Source organism: Pantherophis guttatus, chromosome 3 (assembly GCF_059756535.1).
Source record: "Pantherophis guttatus breed Tessera chromosome 3, ASM5975653v1, whole genome shotgun sequence".
Taxonomy (NCBI): domain Eukaryota; kingdom Metazoa; phylum Chordata; class Lepidosauria; order Squamata; family Colubridae; genus Pantherophis; species Pantherophis guttatus.
The window spans coordinates 5,083,050-5,105,429 of NC_142065.1; the positions used below are offsets into that span (position 1 = coordinate 5,083,050).

The 22,380-nt window shown below is 46.4% G+C and overlaps 1 protein-coding gene across 4 annotated transcripts in view; it reads left to right on the plus strand.

Annotated features, from left to right (window-relative positions):
* Positions 1-13,295, plus strand: part of LOC117657735 (tyrosine-protein phosphatase non-receptor type substrate 1-like) — a 183,166-nt gene extending 169,871 nt beyond the window's left edge. For 3 of the 4 annotated variants that reach the window (XM_060684564.2, XM_087888991.1, XM_087888990.1), the window contains one exon: positions 8,824-13,295. In XM_060684564.2, coding sequence (XP_060540547.2) covers positions 8,824-9,081 — 258 coding nt within the window. In that variant the 3' untranslated portion in view covers positions 9,082-13,295. The remainder of the gene's footprint in view (positions 1-8,823) is intronic. The other variant, XR_015732949.1, reaches the window with a different exon arrangement.
* The last annotated feature ends 9,085 nt before the right edge of the window (positions 13,296-22,380 follow it).

Genomic DNA, 22,380 nt, shown 5'->3' on the forward strand with positions numbered 1-22,380 from the left:
AGCTTAAAATCTTTCCTCTTTTTTTGGCGACTCAGCAGAGTTGTCAGGCGAATGGGAAACAGGCTTAAAAAGTTCCAAATTTGGACAAATTTCATTTACACACACACACACACACACACCCGCCACTCAAGCCGGAAGATAAACGGGGGGGACAAAGCAAATCCAGTCAATGTGATCCTGAATGGCCTTATCAGCTTTTTTGGATAAAATTTGCAGCAGGAATTAGAAGAGAGGACACAAAATGGGCTGCAGAGAAAAAAAAATCTGGTGGGTGAGTTAGGCTGGTGATGTCTCGTGTTGTTGTTGTTTTTTTACATGGTTTATGGCTGGCCGTAATACAGGTTGTCCTCAACTTACGACGGGTTGCTTGGATCAAAGTTACCAATGACCCTCTACAGTTTGTTTAAGTGATCATTCAAAGGCACTGAAAAAGGTGACTTATGGCCATTTTTCAGACTTACGACCGTTGCAGCATCCGCAGGGTCATGTGATCAAAATTCAGATGCTTGGCAACTGGCATGTACTTATGACGGTTGCAGTGTCCTGGGGAGGGGTCACGTGATCCTCTTTTGCGACCTCCCGACAAGTAAAGTGTCAGGGTTCGGACAGATGCCCTAATTAAACATGAGCTTCAAAAGAAATCCAGTTATTTATTAAGAGCTTCTTGTTGGCACCAGTGAAGCCAACTCTGACCCCACGTAATTTACGCCCTAATCATGACTTTGTTTCCCCCCTCCCCCCAGGGTGTGTCATCAATCACATTCACCATAGTTGTAGAGATCACTCCCCTCCGCCGCTGTGGGTAACCCTGGGAGACAGCCTTGAGAGAGATATGTCTGGAATATGCTTTTGTTTTTGGCTGCTGTGCTGCTTCGTCCCATCCCCCTTGCCTGTCGCAACTCGAGAGCAGGCCAGGGATGCTTTGCAAGTCGACACACAGTCCATGGGGAAGCCGGATTCACTCAACAACCATGTCGCTAATTTAACAACTGCAGTGATTCACAAGAAAGCTGTTGTAAAATTACAACCATTCTCGCCACAGCTGTTAAGTGAATTCCTGCAGTTGTTAAATTTGCGACACTGTTGTTAAGCTAGCTTTACCTCGAATTTCCAAAACGACCCAGATTTGAAGCTCCAACATCCATTTCCTTCCCCCTCCCAAGGTCACAGGATGTATTTTGGGTACAGATAATCCTCGGCTTATGACCGTAACGGAGCTCAAAATTTCTGGCTTCCGCATTGACTTTGCTTGTCAGAAAGTCACAGAAGCTGTTCCTATGACCTGGGGACCCTGTGACCGTCATAAATATGAACCTGTTGCCAAGCATCCAAATTTTCGTCACGCAACCATGAGGATACTGCAATGGTCATAAGTGTGAAAAACGGTCGTAAGTCATTTCTTTCAGTGACGTTGTAACTTTGAACGGTCACTAAATGGCCTGTTGTAAATCGAGGACTATCTGTCCTCAGTAACCAGTATTTATGATATTTTTGCCACAAGTGGAGTTACTACCGGATTTTAGCAAAACCGTCTCATAGCAAACCATGGATTCGTTTAACGACCAGCACAATAAATGTTGTAAAATCAGGCATGGTCCCATGGTCATCCCCTTTATGCCCATCACGACTGAGGATCAAAATTGTAGACTCGATTACGGTCTTAAGTCGAGGACTGCCTGTAAGCGTGACTATCGTGGCAAAGAAGGATCGGGGCTCTGAGGAAGCCTCCGAAAATCGTGCTGCATTTAGAATTTAGAAATAATTATCCCTCAGTACTCCCTGAAGTTGTTTTCATAATGAGGACTAGGAACTTGCTTTTTAAACAATTTTTATGTGTCAATTTTTTTTATAAAAAACCACCCATCTCCCTCACAGAAGGACTCTGGACCGCGTACAAATAAAACATTAAAAATACAAAAAAGCCATATTTAAAATTTAAAAACAAGGCAAAGGATGTTAAAAATGGATTAAAAGGCGGGGCAGAGGGCTGTCAGGGCCCTAACCAGCCTCGCAGCTTTGTATTTTCATCACGAGGACTAGAAACTTGGTGGGTTTTTTTTTTTAAACGACAGGGGGGGTTTCCTCCCCCTAAGCAAGCCTTCCTCCCCTCCTCCACCACCACCACCACCGTCCCCAAACTCGATATTGTAAACGCACAAAATGGAAAGTCGTCGAGAGAGAGAGAGAGAGAGAAAAAATTGTCCCTTTTCACAAGATTGCTGGCTGTACAGATTTTATTTTATTTTTTTTATTTTATTTTATTTTATTTTTCTTTCGTTCCCGTCTTCCCAAAAGGTTTCATGAAAAGGCCCAGCTGCGCAAAAAGCCGAGCGTGAGTTATATTTTTAGAGAGAGGCTTTTGAATGGCACCCATTGTGCGATTTTGCTGAGCCAACCAAGATCCTCGCCCGGGGTGGGGAGGGTGTGGGGGGGCCACCGTCGCTGCTTTCTCGCCGTCCCGCTAGACGGTTGTGCGAGCGTCTGCAGCTGTCTGCGGAAACGGGGCAGTGACAACTTAGGCTCGCACAATTGAGGCCTGGCTCGCTTTGTCTGCAAAGGAGCCCGGGAGGTGAACTCAAAACTGCTGGAATCGTTTGGAGAACAGCTGCCCGGCCGGCTCACCCACCCCGATATCCGTTCCTGGGGATGCAGAGAAGAGGAACAAAGAGATGATAAAAAGGGGGTCTGGAGGCTAAACCATAGGATGAATCAGAATAGCCGAGTTGGAAGGGACCTTAGAGGTCATCTAGTCCAACCCCCCCACCCAAGCAGGAGACCCTACACCATTTCCGACCGATGGCAGTCCAGTCTCTTCTTTTTTTTTAATTTTTTTTTTATTGAAAAAGTTTTAAAACAAATACAATTTCCCCACAACCCTCCCTCCCAACCCCCCCTCCCCCTCCCCGACTTCCCAGAGCAGAACACAAGGTATTTCTATTGACCTTTAACAATAAACTAAATTGCATAACCAATCATTAAACTAACACCCCCTAAAAAAAAAAATTCTTAACCCCCCCATATATAAAATCCTATTTCTTAAACATAAAACTTCTAATATCACTTGTATAGCGCTTATACAAATAAAAGAGATCATTCATAAGCTATTTGATATTTTTTGGTCTGATACTTATTTTGTATATAGTCAATCCATCTTCTCCAGTCCTGTATATACTTTTCTTGTGTGTGATCCTTCAAATATGCTGACATTTTAGCCATTTCAGCTAAATTAGTTACTTACCAGTCCCTTCTTGAAAGCCTCCAGTGATGAAGCTCCCACAACTTCCGAAGGCAACTTCTGTTCCATCGGTGGATTGTTCTCACTGTCAGAAAATTTCTCCTTATTTCCAGGTTGAATCTCTCCTTGATCAGTTTCCATCCATTATTCCTTGTCTGGCCTTCGGGTGCCTTGGAAGATAGTTTGATCCCCCTCCTCTCTGTAGCAGCCCCTCAAATATTGGAAGATGCTATAATGTCTCCCCTGGTCCTTCTCTTCACTAGACTTGCTAGGCCCAGTTTCCCGCCACTGTTCATCGTATATTTTAGCCCCCAGTCTAAAATTGTTCTCCCTGTCAGAAAATTTCTCCTCATTTCTAGGTTGAATCTCTCCTTGATCAGTTGCCATCCATTGCTTCTTGTCCTGCCCTCAGGTGCTTTGGAAAATGCACTTAGTCCTTGACTTACGAATACGATGGATTCCAAAATCCATGTTGCTAAGTGAGACAGCCGTTAGTTGAGTTTTGCCCCACTTTACGACCTTCCTTGCCACGTTTGTGAAGTGAAGCACTGCCGTTGTTAAATGAGTCACGCGGTTGTGAAGTGAACCTAGCTTCCCCCGTGGACTTTGCTTGTCAGAAGGTCGCAAAAAAGGGATCGTGTCACCCCGGGGACACTGCAACCGTCATAAATGTGAGTCAGTTGCCAAACGTCCCAATGTAAATCACGTGACCATGGGGATCCTGCAATGGTCATAAGTGTGAAAAATGGTCATAAGTCACATTTTTTCAGTACCGTCGTAACTTCAAACGGTCATTAAACAAGCTGTTGTAAGTTGAAAACTCCCTGTGTAAGGTTGAGCAGGGGGTTGGACTAGAAGACCTCTGAGATCCCTTCCAGCCAGGGGTGAAATGCTCCCGGTTTGGACCGGTTCGCCTGATCCGGTAGCGATGGAGGCGGGTGGTTCAGAGAACCGGTAGCGAAAATCCCTGCCCCCCCACTTGCCCAACTGAGCCGTGCGATCATCAGAGGCTTTTTTATTTTATTTTTAAAAGCATTTTTTCTACAACCTCTTTGGCTGAAAAAATGCTTTTAAAAGTTAAAAAAAAAAAGCCTCTGATGATCGCGCGGCTCAGCTGGGATCATCAGAGGCTTTTAAAAGCATTTTTTTCTACAACCTCTTCGGCCGAAGAGGTTATAGAAAAAATGTTTTTAAAAAGGGAAATAAGCCTCTGCCGATCAGGCAAGTCAGCTGGGATCGTCAGAGGCTTAAAAGAAAAAAGCTTCTGCCGATCAGGCAAGTCAGCTGGGATCGTCAGAGGCTTAAAAGAAAAAAGCTTCTGCCGATCAGGCAAGTCAGCTGGGATCGTCAGAGGCTTAAAAGAAAAAAGCTTCTGCCGATCAGGCAAGTCAGCTGGGATCGTCAGAGGCTTAAAAAAAAAAAGCTTCTGCCGATCAGGCAAGTCAGCTGGGATCGTCAGAGGCTTAAAAAAAAAAAGCTTCTGCCGATCAGGCAAGTCAGCTAGGATCGTCAGAGGCTTTTAAAAGCATTTTTTTTACAACCTCTTCAGCCGAAGAGGTTGTAGAAAAAATGGTTTTAGAATCGCAGTCCCTGCAAATTTACGCCTCTTTCTTAGCCATATGTTGTTTATCCATTTGCTCACTAAGAAAATCTGGATTCTACCGTGGGCGGACAGATTGAAGCTGGCTGGTGTTAAGATTTTAAATCTTAATTTAAAAGCAGCCGGGAGAAAACATGCATGATATTTGAGGATTTAAGCTCAAGAGTTTCTCAACCTTAGCCATTTTAAGATGTCGGGACTACAACTCCCAGGATTCCACAACACTCTGCTTGTGCCCTCTGAGATTGGTTTCCTAGATAGTTTCCTTGCAGACGTTCCATGACCCAACTAGGTAACATCATCAGTGCTAGAAGGGAGGGAGGTTTGCAGAGGAGGAGAAAGAGAAGGAGGAGAGGAGGAGGAGGAGGAAGAAGAGGAGGAGGATAAACACAGAGAACAAATCCTCCACTCCAGGGGTGGGTTCTACTTACCTTTACTACTGGTTCGGAAGCTTCTGCATATGCACAGATCGCCGATGACAACATCCGGGGCAGTGGGCGGGGCCTCCCGCCAATTTTACTACCGGTTCCTGCGAACCGGTCTGAACCGGGGGCAACCCACCACTGCCCTACTCCCTTCTAGCACTGATAATCTTACCTAGTTTGGTAATGAAACATCTGCAAGAAATAAATCAAGTTCAGAGAGCTTAAAGCAGGGGTGAAATGCTTCTGGTTTGGACCGGATCACCCGATCCGGTAGTGATGGCGGCGGGTGGTTCGGAGAACCGCTAGCAAAAATCCCTGCCACCCCCACCACCATGCCCTGCTGAGCCGCACGATCATCAGAGACTTTTTTTTACTTTTAAAAGCATTTTTTCTACAACCTCTTCCGACGAAAAAATGCTTTTAAAAGTAAAAAAAAAAAAAAGGCTCTGATGATCGCGCGGCTCAACTGGGATCGTCAGAGGCTTAAAAAAAAAAGCTTCTGCCGATCAGGCAAGTCAGCTGGGATCGTCAGAGGCTTTTAAAAGCATTTTTTTTACAACCTCTTCCGATGAAAAAATGCTTTTAAAAGTAAAAAAAAAAAGCCTCTGATGATCGCGCGGCTGAACTGGGATCGTCAGAGGCTTAAAAAAAAAAGCTTCTGCCGATCAGGCAAGTCAGCTGGGATCGTCAGAGGCTTTTAAAAGCATTTTTTATAAAGCCTCTCTGATGATCCCAGCTGAGTTGCCTGAGGCTTTTCAAGGCATTAGAAAAAATGCTTTGAAAAGTTTTTTTTTTTAAAAAAAGTTGGCCACGCCCATGCAGTCACATTACCATCCCCCCACCAAGCCACGCCCACAGAACAGGTAGTAACAACTTTTACATTTCACCCCTGGCTTAAAGGACCTCACAGTTGCCGCCTTCCTCCTCCTCCTCCTCCTCCCCCTCTCCACAAACCCCACTCCCTCCTAGCATTGATGTTGTTACCTAGTTGGGTCATTAAACATCTGCAAGAAAACAACCAAGCTCAGCGAGCCCCAAGGACCCCACAGTACTTCTCCAAGTGTGGTAAGAGACCACATCTGGAATATTGCATCCAATTTTGGTCGCCCCAGTACAAAAAAGACTCTATGTTCTTTTGCTCTAAGTAGAGTTCCCTGTTTCCTGTTACAGTTAAACAGTTGAGCAGTAAAGCACATGGTGACTGTACTCTTTGTCCACCACTCTGTGGTGCTATAAATTTTTCTAACAATATGGTTCACCACACTATAAATATCACTACACTATAAAAAAAAAAAGATGTTGAGACTCTGGAAAGAGTGCAGAGAAGAGCAACCAAGATGATTAAAGGGTTAGAGGCTAAAACATACAAAGAACGGTTGCAGGAACTGGGTATGTCTAATTTAATGAAAAGAAGGACTAGGGGAGCATGATAGCAGCTCTCTAATATTTGAGGGATAGGATAGGATACGAACGTTGTTAGAAAAATAAATAGTCTTTACTTGTTGTAAGACAAACAAACCTGGCTTCTCATAAACAAAGATAACACTTTCAATACAAAACAAAGATTGCTTACAGTTCTAGTTCCGTAACACCGTCACAGTATCTTTAGCAGTAATATCAAGAAGCAGGAGTGAGCAGGAGTGAATGAACTTCCTGCCTTCCTTTTATTTCTGTTTTAACCACTTAGTCATTTTGTAGCGGTTAAAGTTACAGTACATATTATCTACCCAACCGTAGGATAGGGATCCAACAGGACAGGACAGGACAGGACAGGACAGGACAGGATAGGATAGGATAGGATAGGATAGGATAGGATAGGATAGGATAATTTTATTTCTATACCGCCCCTCTCCCGAAGGACTCGGGGTGGTGTACAGCCAGGTAAAAACACAATACAGATATCACAATTTAAATTTAAAAATTATTAAAAGTATTGCATTCAAGGCCAATTAGCTAAAAAAAAACCAAAAATTTAAGAATTCCGAATTTAAAATTCAATTATAAAGCTAGCCCTGCCTGTCGGAAGAGGGACTGTCCCGGAGAAGAGGGGATGCACCTATTCTTCAAAGCACCTGACAGCAGGACAAGAAAGAATGGATGGAAACTAATCAAGGAGAGAAGCAGCCTAGAACTAAGGAGAAACTTCCTAACAGTGAGGACAAATTAACCAGTGGAACAACTTGCCACCAGAAGTTGTGGGTGCTTCATCACTGGAGGTTTGTCAGAAGAGACTGGACAACCATTTGTCTGGAAATGGTGTAGGGTTTCCTGCTTGAGCAGGGGGTTGGACTAGAAGACCTCCAAGGTCCCTTCCGGCTCTGTTATTCCTCTTCCTGTTCTTCCTCCACCCACTTCTAGCACTGATGATGTTACCTGGTTGGGTAATGAAATGTCTACAAGCTCAGAGAACACCATGGACACCCCCCCCCCCCCAGTTAAGGGGTGTCGAACTTGATTTCATTGAGGGCCGGATCAGGGTTGTGTTTGACTTCGGGGGGGCAGGGGGGGCATGGCCAGCTCGACATCACTGGTGTTGGGGGGCACCTGTGGTGGCCCGACTGCTCTGCCAATGAAAACGGGATCCCGAGCTCCGTTTTTGGCTGCAAGGGCCTCTTGCAACCTTCTGCCAGCGAAAACGGAGCTTGGGAGGGCCACCCCGCAGGCCAGATCTAAGCACCCCGTTGGCCGGATCGGGCCCCCGGGCCTACCCCTGCCCCAGCTCAACCCTGAGCTATTCTCTTCTATCTGAAACAGTGGTGGAATTCAAATTATTTTACTATCGGTTCTGTGGGCGTGGCTTGGTGGGCATTTTGCAGGAGGATACTGCAAAATCTCCCTTCCCTCCCCACTCCAGGGGGAAGGATATTGCAAAATCCCCATTCCTTCCCCATTCCTGGGGGAAGGATACTGCAGAATCTTCATTCCCTCCCCACACCTGGGGGAAGGATATTGCAAAAATCCCCATTCCCTCCACACTCTTGGGGGAAGGATACTGCAAAATCTCCATTCCCTCCCCACACCTGAGGAATATATATTACAAAATCCCCATTCCCTCCCCACTCTTGGGGGAAGGATACTGCAAAACCCCCATTCCCATCCACTCCTGAGGGAAGGATATTGCAAAATCCCCATTCCCTCCCCACTCCTGGGGGAAGGATATTGCAAAATCCCCATTCCCTCCCCACTCCTGGCGGAAGGATATTGCAAAATCTCCATTCCCTCGCCACACCTGAGGGAAGGATATTGCAAAATCCCCATTCCCTCCCCACTCCTGGGGGAAGGATATTGCAAAATCCCCATTCCCTCCCCACTCCTGGCGGAAGGATATTGCAAAATCTCCATTCCCACCCCACTCTGGGGCCAGCCAGAGGTGGTATTTGCCGGTTCTCCGAACTACTTAAAATTTCCGCTACCGGTTCTCCAGAACCTGCTGGATTTCACCCCTGATCTGAACCCATCCCAATATTTAAAGGGGGAAAAAAATTAAAATGTCTCTTTTCTTTTCTCCTTCCATTCCCCCCCCCCCTTTATTTTCCCCTTCCCTCCCTCCCTATCCCGCTCAGGACACCGATCCCAACAACGTGGCCTATGCAGATCTAAACTTCGACAAGGTGGCCCAGAAGAGACCCAGTCCAGGGGTGGAAAGCCCCCTGCAATCGGAATACGCCACCCTCCAGGCGGTGCAACCCTTGCCCAACGACGACAACGTAACCTACGCGGACTTGGATATGGTCCAGCTGAACAAAGCGCCGAAGCGGCCGGCCCCGAAGGCCGAGGAAGCGAGTTCGGAGTACGCCAGCGTCCAGGTGCAGAATAAGTGATCTCCGGAAGAGGCGGCGGCCGCTTAGGGGGCTCGAAGGACCTCTGACCAGTGGGTTGGGGAATCTTCTGCTAGGGCTTGGACTCTCGATGTTGTGCTCCTCCCGGTCTCGGCGGAGGTTCCTTGGAAACTGTTTGGTGCTACTCACAGCTGCATCCTGGGGTTTTTTTTGAGCTTCTTCCTTCCCTGCTCGCCGAGCGGACGGGAGACGTCACGACGGATCTAACACGGCTTTTCTCACCGAGCACCTCCACTCTCTTCCTCATACGTCGTCCACATGCCACCCAAGGACAAGCAGTCCACGAGAGGCCTGTGGGTGCAGGCCAGTTGGTTGCCGTGTCTGGCTCTTTCCTGATGGAAGCTCTTCTCGTTGGCCTTGGAGATCACCAAGCTGCTGAGATGCCACCTTGAGATTCCTGCTTCACGGAGCCAGGCTCCGTCGGTGGCCACAACTCACCTCCCCGTAAAACTGAAACCAACCTTCGGATCGGGCACTCCTGTCCCCTTCCGAGGTCTTGGACTAGATTTCAGGAGAAGGAGAGACGGAGAGGGACTACTTCCCAAGTGCTTCTGGGCAGAGGAAGTCTCCATTTTTGGCCAAGATGGCGTCTCTTTCACTTTGCTTTACTCTAACCCGCAGATACTTCCTCGGTTTCTCCTTGAGGAGACGTGCCTCTTTAGCTTAGTTAGCTTCAGTCAGGCTTTTGCTTGCAAGGCCACAATCCGTAGAAAACCTTCTCAAGTGTCCATCTCCTCCTTCTTCTTCTTCTTCTTCTTCTTCTTCTTCTTCTTCTTCTTCTTCTTCTTCTTCTTCTTCTTCTTCTTCTTCTTCTTCTTCTTCTTCTTCTTCTTCTTCTTCTTCTTCTTCTTCTTCTCCTCCTCCTCCTCCTCCTCCTCCTCCTCCTCCTCCTCCTCCTCCTCCTCCTTCTTCTTCTTCTTCTTTTAAATCAACATTTCTTCCCTTAAGGACTTCTCGTTTAAAGAGGGAGGCGACGGACCACGTGAAACAGCTTCGGTGGTCCACTTTTTGGGCCTTAGGAAATTAGGAACCTCCACTGAATAATCGCTTGGGTTCCTGACTGACCCATCCACGATCTTCGTTACTGGCCTTCTTCTCCCATAGTAAACTAAGAGTAACTCTTTAACGGTAAAGATCTCTCTGTGTGTGTGCGTGTGTGTATGTGTGTGTTTCTGAATGGTGGCTCTCCCTTCTCTTTCCACCATCCTCGTGGAAAAGACTAGCGGGTCTCCAAGAAGATAGGTCTACAGTGGGGGGGGGGTCTCCAAACGTGGCCACGTTTTAGACCTGTGGACTTCAACTCCCAGAATTCCCCCGCCATCTCGTGGTGTTAAGATCTTAAAACTTCATTTAAAAGGAGCAGGGAGAGAAATTACATTATAGTTGAGGATTTAGCCTTGACCAGAGATTTAAACCAGGGACAGACCTGGTTTTTTTGTATGAGGCCTTCACACCTGAAACCAGAGCGTGGCTGGCTGGGGAATTCTGGGAGTTGAAGTCCACCATGTCTTTAAAAGTGGCCACGTTTGGAGAACTCCTCCCGGTCTACAGCTTCTCTTGTAGCTCCACCGTAGACGTTCACTCATGAATTCGTCAGGTGGGATGTCGAGAAGGACAACGGTTGACCTTGACAACGAGGATGGGGGCTTTGGGAGGATGGGGGGCTGTTGGTTGGATGTCTTCTTGATCTTCAGGAAACATCTCCAGATGAAGTGAGAGGAACAGGGGGCTCCACGTGGCTCGACCTCTAACGTCTTTGAAGAGGTCAACCCACCCCCTTTATTTTGTGGTTTCTTCTCGGATATGTGGAGCTGGTTTTTCTTTCCCCCATCTTCTTTATAAGTCGCTCATTTTTATTTTTATTTTCCCATTCTGGACGTGCAGTTGAATAAGAGTGAGGTAAGGAGAAGACAGTCCCTAAAAATGGAGGTCCATTTGCCAATCTTACGGGGTTAGGGGCGCCTCACGAGATGCTGCTGTACTGCCTACGGTGACTGTTCCACATTATAACCGTGTACTCCTTTTACAACTAAAAAAAAAAAAATTACCAATATTTGTGTACGTTCTTTGTAAGTGAGTGTAGTACTGTGTACTTAGCACTAGTGTGAAAAGAGAATCCGGAAAAACAAGGGAAAGGGCCTGAGCGCTGGGGAAGAGGTTATCCATTCAAAGGTTGGGCTTCCCAATCTTAACGCCTCTCCAGATGGTGATGGGAACTGTAGTCCCAACTTCTTGAGAAGTTGCCCAGCTGGGGGAAAGTTGCTCTGAACCTTCACAACCAACTTTCTGTGGCTCCTGCTACCAGTCACCAAAATTCTTCTTGATGGTTTTTCCAAGATCCTCCTTGTTGTTGTGTTCCTCCTTACTATAATGTTTAGGGGCTAACTGGCAATTTTGGTGGACATGGAAGGATGGAGAAGGGATGTCTTCCGACACGCCTGTGTCCATCTTGCAACCGATGTCCATCCTGAGGACCCAAGAAGATCTCAAAAGGTCCCAGGAAGGGATATGGGTCACCTTGAGGGATCTGGCATTCCTTCCAAAGTCAGAAGATCCTTCTCCCTCACCTTCCCCATTGTCCTCTGCTGCTTTCGGCTAGCTCTCCATCAAATATTTGAAGGCCATCTTCATCTTGGACAGCCTCTTTTCACCATAGCTCATTCAAGGTCACACTTCTGGATTTGGGGGTTTAAGTCCCTGCTTTTTCTTAAACACCATGGGAGAAGTCCTATCTTTATGAAGGATCTAAAAGGGAAGACGTCAAGCTATCAAATCCTCACAGACTTTCCTAGGTTGCAGAGACCAAGTTAGGTGAGAACTTATGGCCCTCCAGACCTTGGCAGAACTACGACTCCCAGGAGGTCCCATTCTCGCGTTGTGGTTCTACAACATCTGAAGGCCTCAATTTCTCCATCCCTGTTTGGGAAGGACAAGGGTTGGCATGTCCCTCAAAGCCAACGTAGATGTTCCTTCTGGCAAGCGACCACTATTGGAGCTTGGTTCCTTCTTCCACCTCCCCTTCTGATCCATCTCATCCAGCTCAGCTCTGAATTCTCACTCCCCCGTGCTGTGCCACAACTGGAGTGGGGGACAAAGCCAGTTGTGATGTTTGTAGGCTCATGAACACAACGGAGAAGGAGGTGGCCCTTTGTGGGTTGAGTCACGGCTGCCGTTTAGGACTGACACACCAGCATGGCGAAGATCTCACACCCGCTGTTTGCCTTGCTTTAGTTATAAGCGCTCCCGTAATGACATCGAATTTTCAGTCTTCTGCAAAGCAGGGAATGGGGAAGTGATTAGTGATTGTGTAGAGCAAGAGATGTCCAACTTGGGGACTTTAAGATTTGTGGACTTCAGCTCCCAGAATTCCCCAGCCAGCATGGCTGGCTGGGGAATTCTGGGAGCTGAAGTCCATAAGTCTTAAAAGTATGGCTGGCTGGGGAATTCTGGGAGCTGAAGGTCCACAAGTCTTAAAAGTATGGCTGGCTGGGGCATTTTGGGAGCTGAAGTCCCCAAGTCTTAAAAGTATGGCTGGCTGGGGCATTCTGGGAGCTGAAGTCCATAAGTCTTAAAAGTATGGCTGGCTGGGGAATTCTGGGAGCTGAAGGTCCACAAGTCTTAAAAGTATGGCTGGCTGGGGCATTTTGGGAGCTGAAGTCCCCAAGTCTTAAAAGTATGGCTGGCTGGGGCATTCTGGGAGCTGAAGTCCCCAAGTCTTAAAAGTATGGCTGGCTGGGGCATTCTGGGAGCTGAAGTCCCCAAGTCTTAAAAGTATGGCTGGCTGGGGAATTCTGGGAGCTGAAGTCCCCAAGTCTTAAAAGTTGTCAAGGCTGGACATCCCCGATGTAGAGCAACCTTCATCCACCTGCCTTGGACTTCAATTCCCAGAATTCCAGCCTCCGCAGCTAAAGGAATGATGGGAAACGAAGTCAAAACAATCCCAACACAGATTGTGATATAGCCTCAGTGCTTGGCCTCAGTTTTGCAGGAAGGATAAATGGAACTAAGGCCAGGGGAGGCGAGGGAGGGAGGGAGAGGGAGGGAGGCGTTATTGGAGTCGTTGGGATATATTTGTCGTGGATCCGAAAAGTACGTGTTTGTATGAATTTGCACCTTAATATTTTTTTTTTCCTGGTTTTGTTTTGTTTTGTTTTTCGCTTGCAAGATATTTTTGTAATAAAAGGTTCTGCATCATCCCTCAGATTTGTGTGAGTGATCCATGGTGGGATTTAAAGGCATCCGGCTAGTCCTTGAGTTACGACCACAACGGTGCCCCCCCCAATTTCTGTCATGAAGTGAATTTGGTTCTGTTTTGCGACCTTCCTTGCCGCAGTTGTTAAATGAATCTCTGCGGTTGTTAAGTCATTCACACGGTGGGTCAGTGAATCTGGCTTCCTCGTTCCGAAGGTCGCAAAAAGGGGATCACCTATGACCCCGGGAGACTGCAACGTCATAAATATGAGTCAGCTGCCAAGGTTCTGATTTCTGATCACGTGACCATGGAGATGATGCAACGGTCCTACATCAGGGATGGGATTCAGCCGGTTCGGGAAAACCGGATGCTAATTTTACTTCTGGTTCGCCGAACCGGTAGTTGCAAGGACTGGCTGGCCCCACACACCCTGCCCCACCCCTCCTAGGAGTCTCCACGCAGCCTGTTTTGAATGCCAGGTTAAGTGCAGGGCCTGTATGGAGGCTCTGGGAGGGTGAAAAATGGGCCTCCCAGATATTCCGGAAGCCTGGAAACGGGCTCGTTTCCGGCCTCCAGAGGACCTCCAGAGCCTGAGGGAGGCTGTTTTCACCCTCCCAGAGGCTCGAGTAAAGCCTCCGGAGCCTGGGGAGGGTGAAAATGTCCCCTCCACCGCCGCCATGGTGCAGGAGGCTGAATAGGCCACACCCACCATGGCCACGTCCACCCAGCAACCAGGCAGAGAACCGGTTGCTAAAATTTTTGACTCCCACCCCTATCCTAAGTGTTAAAAAAACGGTCGTAAGTCTCTTTTTTCAGCTTTTTTTCAACTTTGGACAGTCACTAAATGAACTGGTGTAAGTCGAGGACTACCTGTACGCACTTCAGGGGCGAAAACAACAAATCTTTTCCGTTGCGTTGCACGAAGAACCGAGAAGTAGAACTTGAGAGAAAGTCCGACCTCTATCGTCCACCCAAATATTTGAGCGCGGCGATGCAAAATAGGAAAATAGCTTGCGTTGCAAAAAAAGAAAAAGAAAAAAGGAATATATTCCCCACTGGCACAAACCAGTAATTATCGAAAAAGGCAATGTACAATTACACAGAAGTGCTCGGCTGAATGGAAAGTCCAATCCCAGCTTATTCGCCATTCTGAAGGAGAACAATAATTCTAATTATTATTGTTTGGACTTCAGCTCCAGCTGTTTATCGCTCGGCTAGCAGCCACGGGACAGATGGGGGGGGGGAAAGTGGGGTCTGCGTTTCTTTATTTCTCACGCACCCATCTTTAAGAAGAAGAAAAAAATATTGTGAATTTTTTTTTTTTTTTTTTTTGGCGAGTTGCGTCTTCCAAAATTGCACATAAGCAAAAACAGCTTTCTGTAATTTTGGGATTGCATCTGTTCGCACATAATCATCGGCGTATGAATTGATTTTGCACTCCGGGTTATTTTTCCGTATCGCACAATGTACACAATGCCAGCTCTGGTTGTAATTTGCAAAACTGCTCTCGCCTCGGGAAGTTTTGCGACTGTTCGCGCAACAGGTCAAGGCCAGTGGGGTGCACACTTCCGTTTGCCCCAACTTTTTTAAACTGAGTTATTGCTCATTTATTTTTATCCCATCTTGGTTGTTTTTACAGACAACTCAGGGTAGCAAAGATACCGAATGCTTCTTTCCACTTCCTGTTTTCCCCACAACAACAACCCTGTGAGGTGGGTTGGGCTAAGTGACTGTGACTGGCTCCAAGTCACCAATCCTGCTTTCATGCCTAAGGCAGGACTAGAACTCACAGGCTCCTGGTGATTGGCCTAAAGTCACCCAACCATCTTTCGTGCCTAAGGTAGAACTAGAACTCACTGTCTCCTGGTAATTGGACCAAAGTCACCCAGCTGGCTCTCATGCCTAACATGGGACTAGAACTCACAGGCTCCTGGTGATTGGCTCACCATCACCCAGCCCGCTTTCCTGCCTAAGCCAGGACTAGAACTCACAGTCTCCTAGTCATTGGCTCAAAATCACCCAGTTAGTGTTCACGCCTAAGGCAGGACTAGAACTCGCCATCACAGTACCTTTACCACTGCACTAAAGTAACTTCTCTTCTCTTCTCTTCTCTTCTCTTCTCTTCTCTTCTCTTCTCTTCTCTTCTCTTCTCTTCTCTTCTCCTCTCCTCTCCTCTCCTCTCCTCTCCTCTCTTCTCCTTTCCTCTCCTTTCTTCTTTTATATTCCTCCTTTCCTCCTTTTTCTCTTCCCTCCTCCTTCTCTTCTTTTCTCTTCTCTTCTTTTCCTTTCCTCTCCTTTCCTCTCCTCCTTTCTTCTTATCTTATATTTCCTTCTTTCCTCCTCCTTCTCTTCCCTCCTGCTTCTCTTCTCTTCTCCTCCTTTCTTCTTATTTTATATTTCCTTGTCTCACCTCTTCTCCTTTCTTCTCCTCCTTTCTTCTTTTATATTTCCTTCTTTTTCTCTTCCCTCCTCCTTCTCTTATCTTCTTTTCTCTTCTTTTCCTTTCTCTCCTGTCCTCCTTTCTTCTTATCTTATATTTCCTTCTTTCCTCCTTCTTCTCTTCCCTCCTGCTTCTCTTATCTTCTTTTCTCTTCTTTTCCTTTCTCTCCTTTCCTGTCATCCTTTCTTCTTATCTCATATTTCCTTCTTTCCTCCTTCTCTTCCCTCCTGCTTCTCTTCTGTTCTCCTTTCTTATTTTATATTTCCTTCTTTCTTCCTCCTTCTCTTCCCTCCTCCATCTCTTCTCTTCTCCTTATCTCTCTCTCCTTTCCTTTCCTTTCCTTTCCTTTCCTTTCCTTTCCTTTCCTTTCCTCTCCTTTCCTTTCCTTTCCTTTCCTTCTCTTCCCTTTCCTTTCCTTCCTTTCCCTTTCATTATGTTCTGCAAATGAAATATAACAAAATGTTAAAAAGTCACGATATTCATGTAGTTACTTACCAAGCACATCTAAATTATATTAAAGTAAGCAAACTATCTTTACAATCCCCAAGGCGCGTCACAACTTTTGAGCACCTTCCTAACATTTGGAAATGGAAAGTTTGAAAAATTTGACACGCCCTATAAGTAATGTTTTTAAAAAAAACCCAAAAAACTGGTTTACTCAGTTGCACTACACACTTCCAGAAAATGGGTATAATCATCGCTGGCTTGTGATGCAAATACAGGAATAGTTTTCATTGACTAAAGAGCAAAATGGAGGGTGGCAGAAATTGAGAGAAATGGGCGAGGGGAAACCGATAAAAAATTCTGGAATTCGATGGGACATCCCGGAAAAAAGGAGATTATGGTGCATTATGGGTGGTGCACTCCGGAGTGATCATCCCAGCATTTTTCAACCTTAGTAAGGTTAAGATGGATGGACTTCAACTCCCAGAATTCCCCAGCCAGCTTTGCTGGCTGGGGAATTCTGGGAGTTGAAGTCCATCCATCTTAACCTTGCCAAGGTTGAGAATACAAAATGCGCCAGATTTTGGTACTCACAGGTCTCTTGTCTCTTCAACTGACCCAAGCCAATTCAAACAACGTTTGACGCATCCAGCGCCCAACCTCAGGTCAACGCCGAAGTCCAAGAACAGCTGTTAAAGAAGGTAACCTTCATCCATCTCAGTTAAAACTCCTTACTGGTTATGTTGGCATATTTAAGCTCTTCGGAGAAGGATCTGCCTATTTGCAGCTTTGCATCGTTGCTTCCAATTGCAATGTAATCTGGAGCCAAGAAGGTGGGTCACGACTGGGGCAGGCCAATACAGGTGACCCTCGACTTAGCGACCACAATGGAGCCCAAAATTTCAGTCGTTAAGTGAGACGGTGCTTAAGTGGGTTTTTGTCCCGTTTTACGACCTTTTTTGCCACCGTCGTTTAGCCAATTACCGCAGTCGTTAAGTTAGTAACCCGGTTGTTAAATAAATAAATCTGGCTCGGCTTTTCAGAAGGTCGCAAAAGGGGATCACGTGAGACACCTCAACCGTCGTAAGTATGAGTCAGTTGTCCAGCATCCAAATGTAAATCATGTGACCGTGGGGATGTGTGATGGTCGTAAGTGTGAAAAATGGTCGTAAGTCACTTTTATCAGTGCCGTTGTAACTTCGAACTTTTGTAAGTCGAGGACTATCTGAATTTCAAATATTTTATTTTTCCGATTTGGAAGGCTTGGGGGGCTCCTTAGGAAAGGAAGCAAGCTTGCAAAGTCCCTCCACCAAGCCAACAAATTATCTATACCCCTAGTCCTCAATTTATCACCAAATTTGGGGGCCAGTATTTCCATTACTATACAAGACGGTCATTAAGGGCATCGTGCCCGCTTTCACCACCTTTTTTTTTTTTTTTTGGCCAGGGTTGCTAAGCGAATCGCTACAGTTGTTAAGCGAATCATGCGGTCATTAAACGAAACCAGCTCCCCCCCCCTCCGTGACTTTTCAGAAGACGGCTGAGAAGGTCGCAAATGGTGATCATGTGACACTGGGACACTGCGACCGTCGTAAATACAGGCCACCCAAATTTTAATCACATCACCACAGGGATACTGCAATGGTCGTAAGTGCGATGACCAGCCATAAGTGAGAGGACCAGTCGTAAGTGCGAGGACCAGTCGTGAGTTCAAGGACCAGTTGTAAGTGAGAGGACCAGTCGTATGTGCGAGGACTAGTCATGAATGCAAGGACCAGTCGTAAGTGCAAGAACAAGTGAGCACAAGGACCAGTTGTTAGTGTGAGGACCAGTCATAAGTGCGAGGACCAGTTGTGAGTGCAAGGACCAATCGTAAGTGCAAGGGCCAGTCATGAGTTCAAGGACCAGTTGTAAATGCGAGGACCAGTCATACATGGGAGGACCAGTCGTGAGTGCGAGGACTAGTTGTAAGTGTGAGGACCAGTAGTGAGTTCAAGGACCAGTTGTAAGTGCGAAGACCAGTCATACATACGAGGACCTGTCGTGAGTGCGAGGACTAGTTGTAAGTGTGAAGACCAGTTGTGAGTTCAAGGACCAGTCATAAGTGCAAGGACCAGTCATAAGTACAAGTCGTGAGTGCGAGGACCATTCATAAATGTGAGGACTGGACATAAGCCACTTTTTTTGCTGTTCTAACTTCAGTCACTAAATAAATGGTTGTAAGTCAAGGACTCCAGGGGCTTGAGGGGTTTTAAAGAGGGATGAATTGGGGGGCGAAAATTGGTCTGTAATAGGCTGGTAGTGATGAGCTGACAGGTCAAATTCTCCGCCCAGAGAAGAATGGATCTTGCCAGCCACCGATGCCACCGGCATCTTCGTTCCCCCATAATTGGGCTCCGGAGAGAAACCCCACCTGCGTGCCCGCCTGTTCTGTGGCACAGCTCGTCCTTCTTTAGCAGGCCCGTCCTCCGTCTGCTGCTTCCCCGGAGCAACAATCCGATTACTTCTCCTGGAAAGCGTGTGTAAGGAGCCCTTCAAATGTCAGGAAAGGTGACCGTAGTAAGAAATAACTTGTGTGTGTGTGTGTGTGTGTGTAAGCCGTGACTCTCGAGTGACGGAAACGGTGGCATGTCAGCGGGGCCATTTGGAAATCAATTCCTGCCGCTTTCTGCTCGGATCTCTCAAGACCTTGAATTCCATTAACCTTGATGTCGAGGAGGACGGGAAGCAGCGATCCATCTGCCTCCTCCGATTCCATGTGGATTTTCTTTCTTTCTTTTTTTTTTCTTTCCACCCGGATTCCTTCGGTACATGACTTTGAAGGAGTTGTAAGGAGGTTTGGCTTCCCTCCTTATAAACAGGTAAGGGAGAAACAAAACAAAACTTTTTTTAAAAAAAAAAACAACCACCACCAAATAATAAACCCTGAGAAGTACAACTAAGAAGGAGCAGTCCAGTTGTAGGGAGGTTTTGCTTCCCTCCTATAAGCAGATAAGGGAGAAACAAAACAAAACTTTTTTTAAAAAAAAACAACCACCAAATAATAAACCCTGAGAAGCACAACTAAGAAGGAGCAGTCCAGTTGTAAGGAGGTTTTGCTTCCCTCCTATAAGCAGATAAGGGAAAAACAAAACAAAACTTTTTTAAAAAAAAACAACCACCAAATAATAAACCCTGAGAAGCACAACTAAGAAGGAGCAGTCCAGTTGTAAGGAGGTTTTGCTTCCCTCCTATAAGCAGATAAGGGAGAAACAAAACAAAACTTTTTTAAAAAAATAAATAAAACCAAATAATAAACCCTGAGAAGCACAACTAAGAAGGAGCAGTCCAGTTGTATGGAGGTTTTGCTTCCCTCCTATAAGCAGATAAGGGAAAAACAAAACAAAACTTTTTTTAAAAAAAACAACCACCAAATAATAAACCCTGAGAAGCACAACTAAGAAGGAGCAGTCCAGTTGTAAGGAGGTTTTGCTTCCCTCCTATAAGCAGATAAGGGAAAAACAAAACAAAACTTTTTTTAAAAAAAAACAACCACCAAATAATAAACCCTGAGAAGCACAACTAAGAAGGAGCAGTCCAGTTGTAAGGAGGTTTTGCTTCCCTCCTATAAGCAGATAAAGGGGAAACAAAACAAAACTTTTTTTAAAAAAAACAACCACCAAATAATAAACCCTGAGAAGCACAACTAAGAAGAAGCAGTCCAGTTGTAAGGAGGTTTTGCTTTCCTCCTATAAGCAGATAAGGGAGAAACAAAACAAAACTTTTTTAAAAAAATAAATAAAACCAAATAATAAACCCTGAGAAGCACAACTAAGAAGGAGCAGTCCAATTGTAAGGAGGTTTTGCTTCCCTCCTATAAGCAAGTGAAGCAAGTGTGCGCGCGCATGGTGAACCGGTAGTAGCCAGGAGTAAAATGCTACCGGTTCAGTCCGGTTCGCCCAAACCGGTAATAAAAAATGTAAAAAAAAAAAAGAAAGAAAAGTTCTGACGATCAGCTGAGCGACGCACGATCGTTGGAACTTTTTGTTACTTTTTTAAAGTATTTGTTACAACCTATTCAATGAAAAAAAATGCTTTTAAAAGGTTAAAAAAAGGCTCTGACGATCACAGCCGTGCCACGCGATCGTCAGAGGCTTTTTTTTTTTTTTACTTTTTAAAGCATTTTTTAAAAATGCTTTTAAAAGTAAAAAAAAAAAAGGCTCTGAAAATCGCGCGCCACAGCTGATCACACCCCTCCGCGCTGTTCTACTTACCCCATGCCTCCTTTTGGTGTGCACTGTGCGTGCGCGCACCTCGCATTTGGTGCATGGTGTCCACTATGCATGCGTGTGCGCGGCACATGTTTGGAGCGCAGCACACATGCACAGCCAGCGAACTAGTAGTAAACCGGTTCAGATTTCACCACTGGTAGTAACATAATGTGAATCCCACTGCTGGAACTGTCCAGTTGTAAGGAGGTTTTGCTTCCCTCCTCTAAGCAGATAAGGGAAAAACAAAATCAAACTTTTTTTTAAAAAAAAACCCTGAATTACCCTTCGTTTGACTTTGTTTATCAGAAGGTCATAAAAGGGGGATCACGTGGCCCCAGGGCACCACAACCGTCATAAATATGAGCCCGTTGCCAAGCACCTGAATTTTGATCACGTGACATGGGGGACACTGCAAAGGTCGTAAGTGTGAAAAGCGGTCCTAACTCACCTTTTTCAGCGCCATTGTAACTTCGAATGGTCATTAAGCGAACCGTTGTAAGTTGAGGACTGCTTGAAAATAATAAGTAAATAGAAGGTCTATAGAAGGGGTGGAGCTGATAATGGGAGGTTGGTTTTTGGCCTGCCATCCATCCTGCAGACGACTCAGTCCAGTGGTGGGTTGCTCCCGGTTCGGCCCGGTTCGGCCGAACCGGTAGCAGTGACACTATTACGTCACCAACCGGTTCTCTTTCTTCAGGAGCTGGGACCTCTTGCCCGCCCCCGTGTTATTCCGACCTTATATTTCTTCTTTTTTCGCCCACCTGAGAGGTGCGGCAGAGCGGACTGCCGCACCTCGGCTGGGCAGATTCGCAACGCGCTTGCGAGGCGAAGAGGCGATCGCGCGCAAAGCGCGTAAACAAAAAGAACCGGTAGTAAAGCTGGTTAGAACCCACCCCTGCCTCAGTCTAGGGCAGAGGTGGGGAACGATGGGCCTTTTATGACTTGTGGACTTCGACTCCCAGAATTCCTGAATCAGTGTGGAATTCTGGGAATTGAAGTCCACGAGCCATAAAGGGGCCATAACCAGCATGGCCGACTCAGGGATTCTGGGAGTTGAAGTCCACAAGCCATAAAGGGGCCATAACCGGCATGGCCGACTCAGGGATTCTGGGAGTTGAAGTCCACAAGCCATAAAGGGGCCATGGCCTGCATGGCCGACTCAGGGATTCTGGGAGTTGAAGTCCACAAGCCATAAAGGGGCCATAACCGGCATGGCCGACTCAGGGATTCTGGGAGTTGAAGTCCACAAGCCATAAAGGAGCCATCATTCCCCACCCCTGGTCTAAGGAGACCACCACTCGGGGTTCCTCAAAGCCCCTTTTGGGAATCAAAGTCTTGAACACAGAACCTCTCCTGGCCAAGACCACATTCAGGAAATATCGCCCCAAAGTTATGAGCATTAAACAGAAACTTTTTGGAGAGCTGAATTCTCACTCTGATGATTTGAAGTCAGCTGGAGGGATGGAGGACTGAGTTGCCTGCTCATTTTTCTCACGGAAAAATGACATCTGTGTAGGTGGGAAGCTCAGAACTGGCAACGCTTCAAACGCCAGCGAGGAGGGTGGCTGGGGAAAGTGTTGTTTTTGTTTTGTTTTGTGTTGTTTTGTTCTGGTTTTTCACCAAGCTGCCTCCACCCAATCTGAACAATAAAATGGAAAAACTAAAAAGGACGTTACCAGAATCAACTTTTTTCCCTTCCCTCCCTCCCTCTCTTTCTTCCTTCCCAGCTTTAACCCATCCATTTCCTTCCTTCCTTCTTTCCTTCCTTCCTTCCTTCCCTCCTTCCCCCCTTCCCCCTTCCCTCCTTTCCAACTGTAACCCACTGCTTTCTTCCCTCCTCCCTCCCCTTTCCTTCCTTCCTTCCTTCCTTCCTTCCTTCCTTCCCTTCTTCCCTTCTTCCCTCCTTTCCAACCGTAACCCACTGCTTCCTTCCCTCCTCCCTCCCCTTTCCTTCC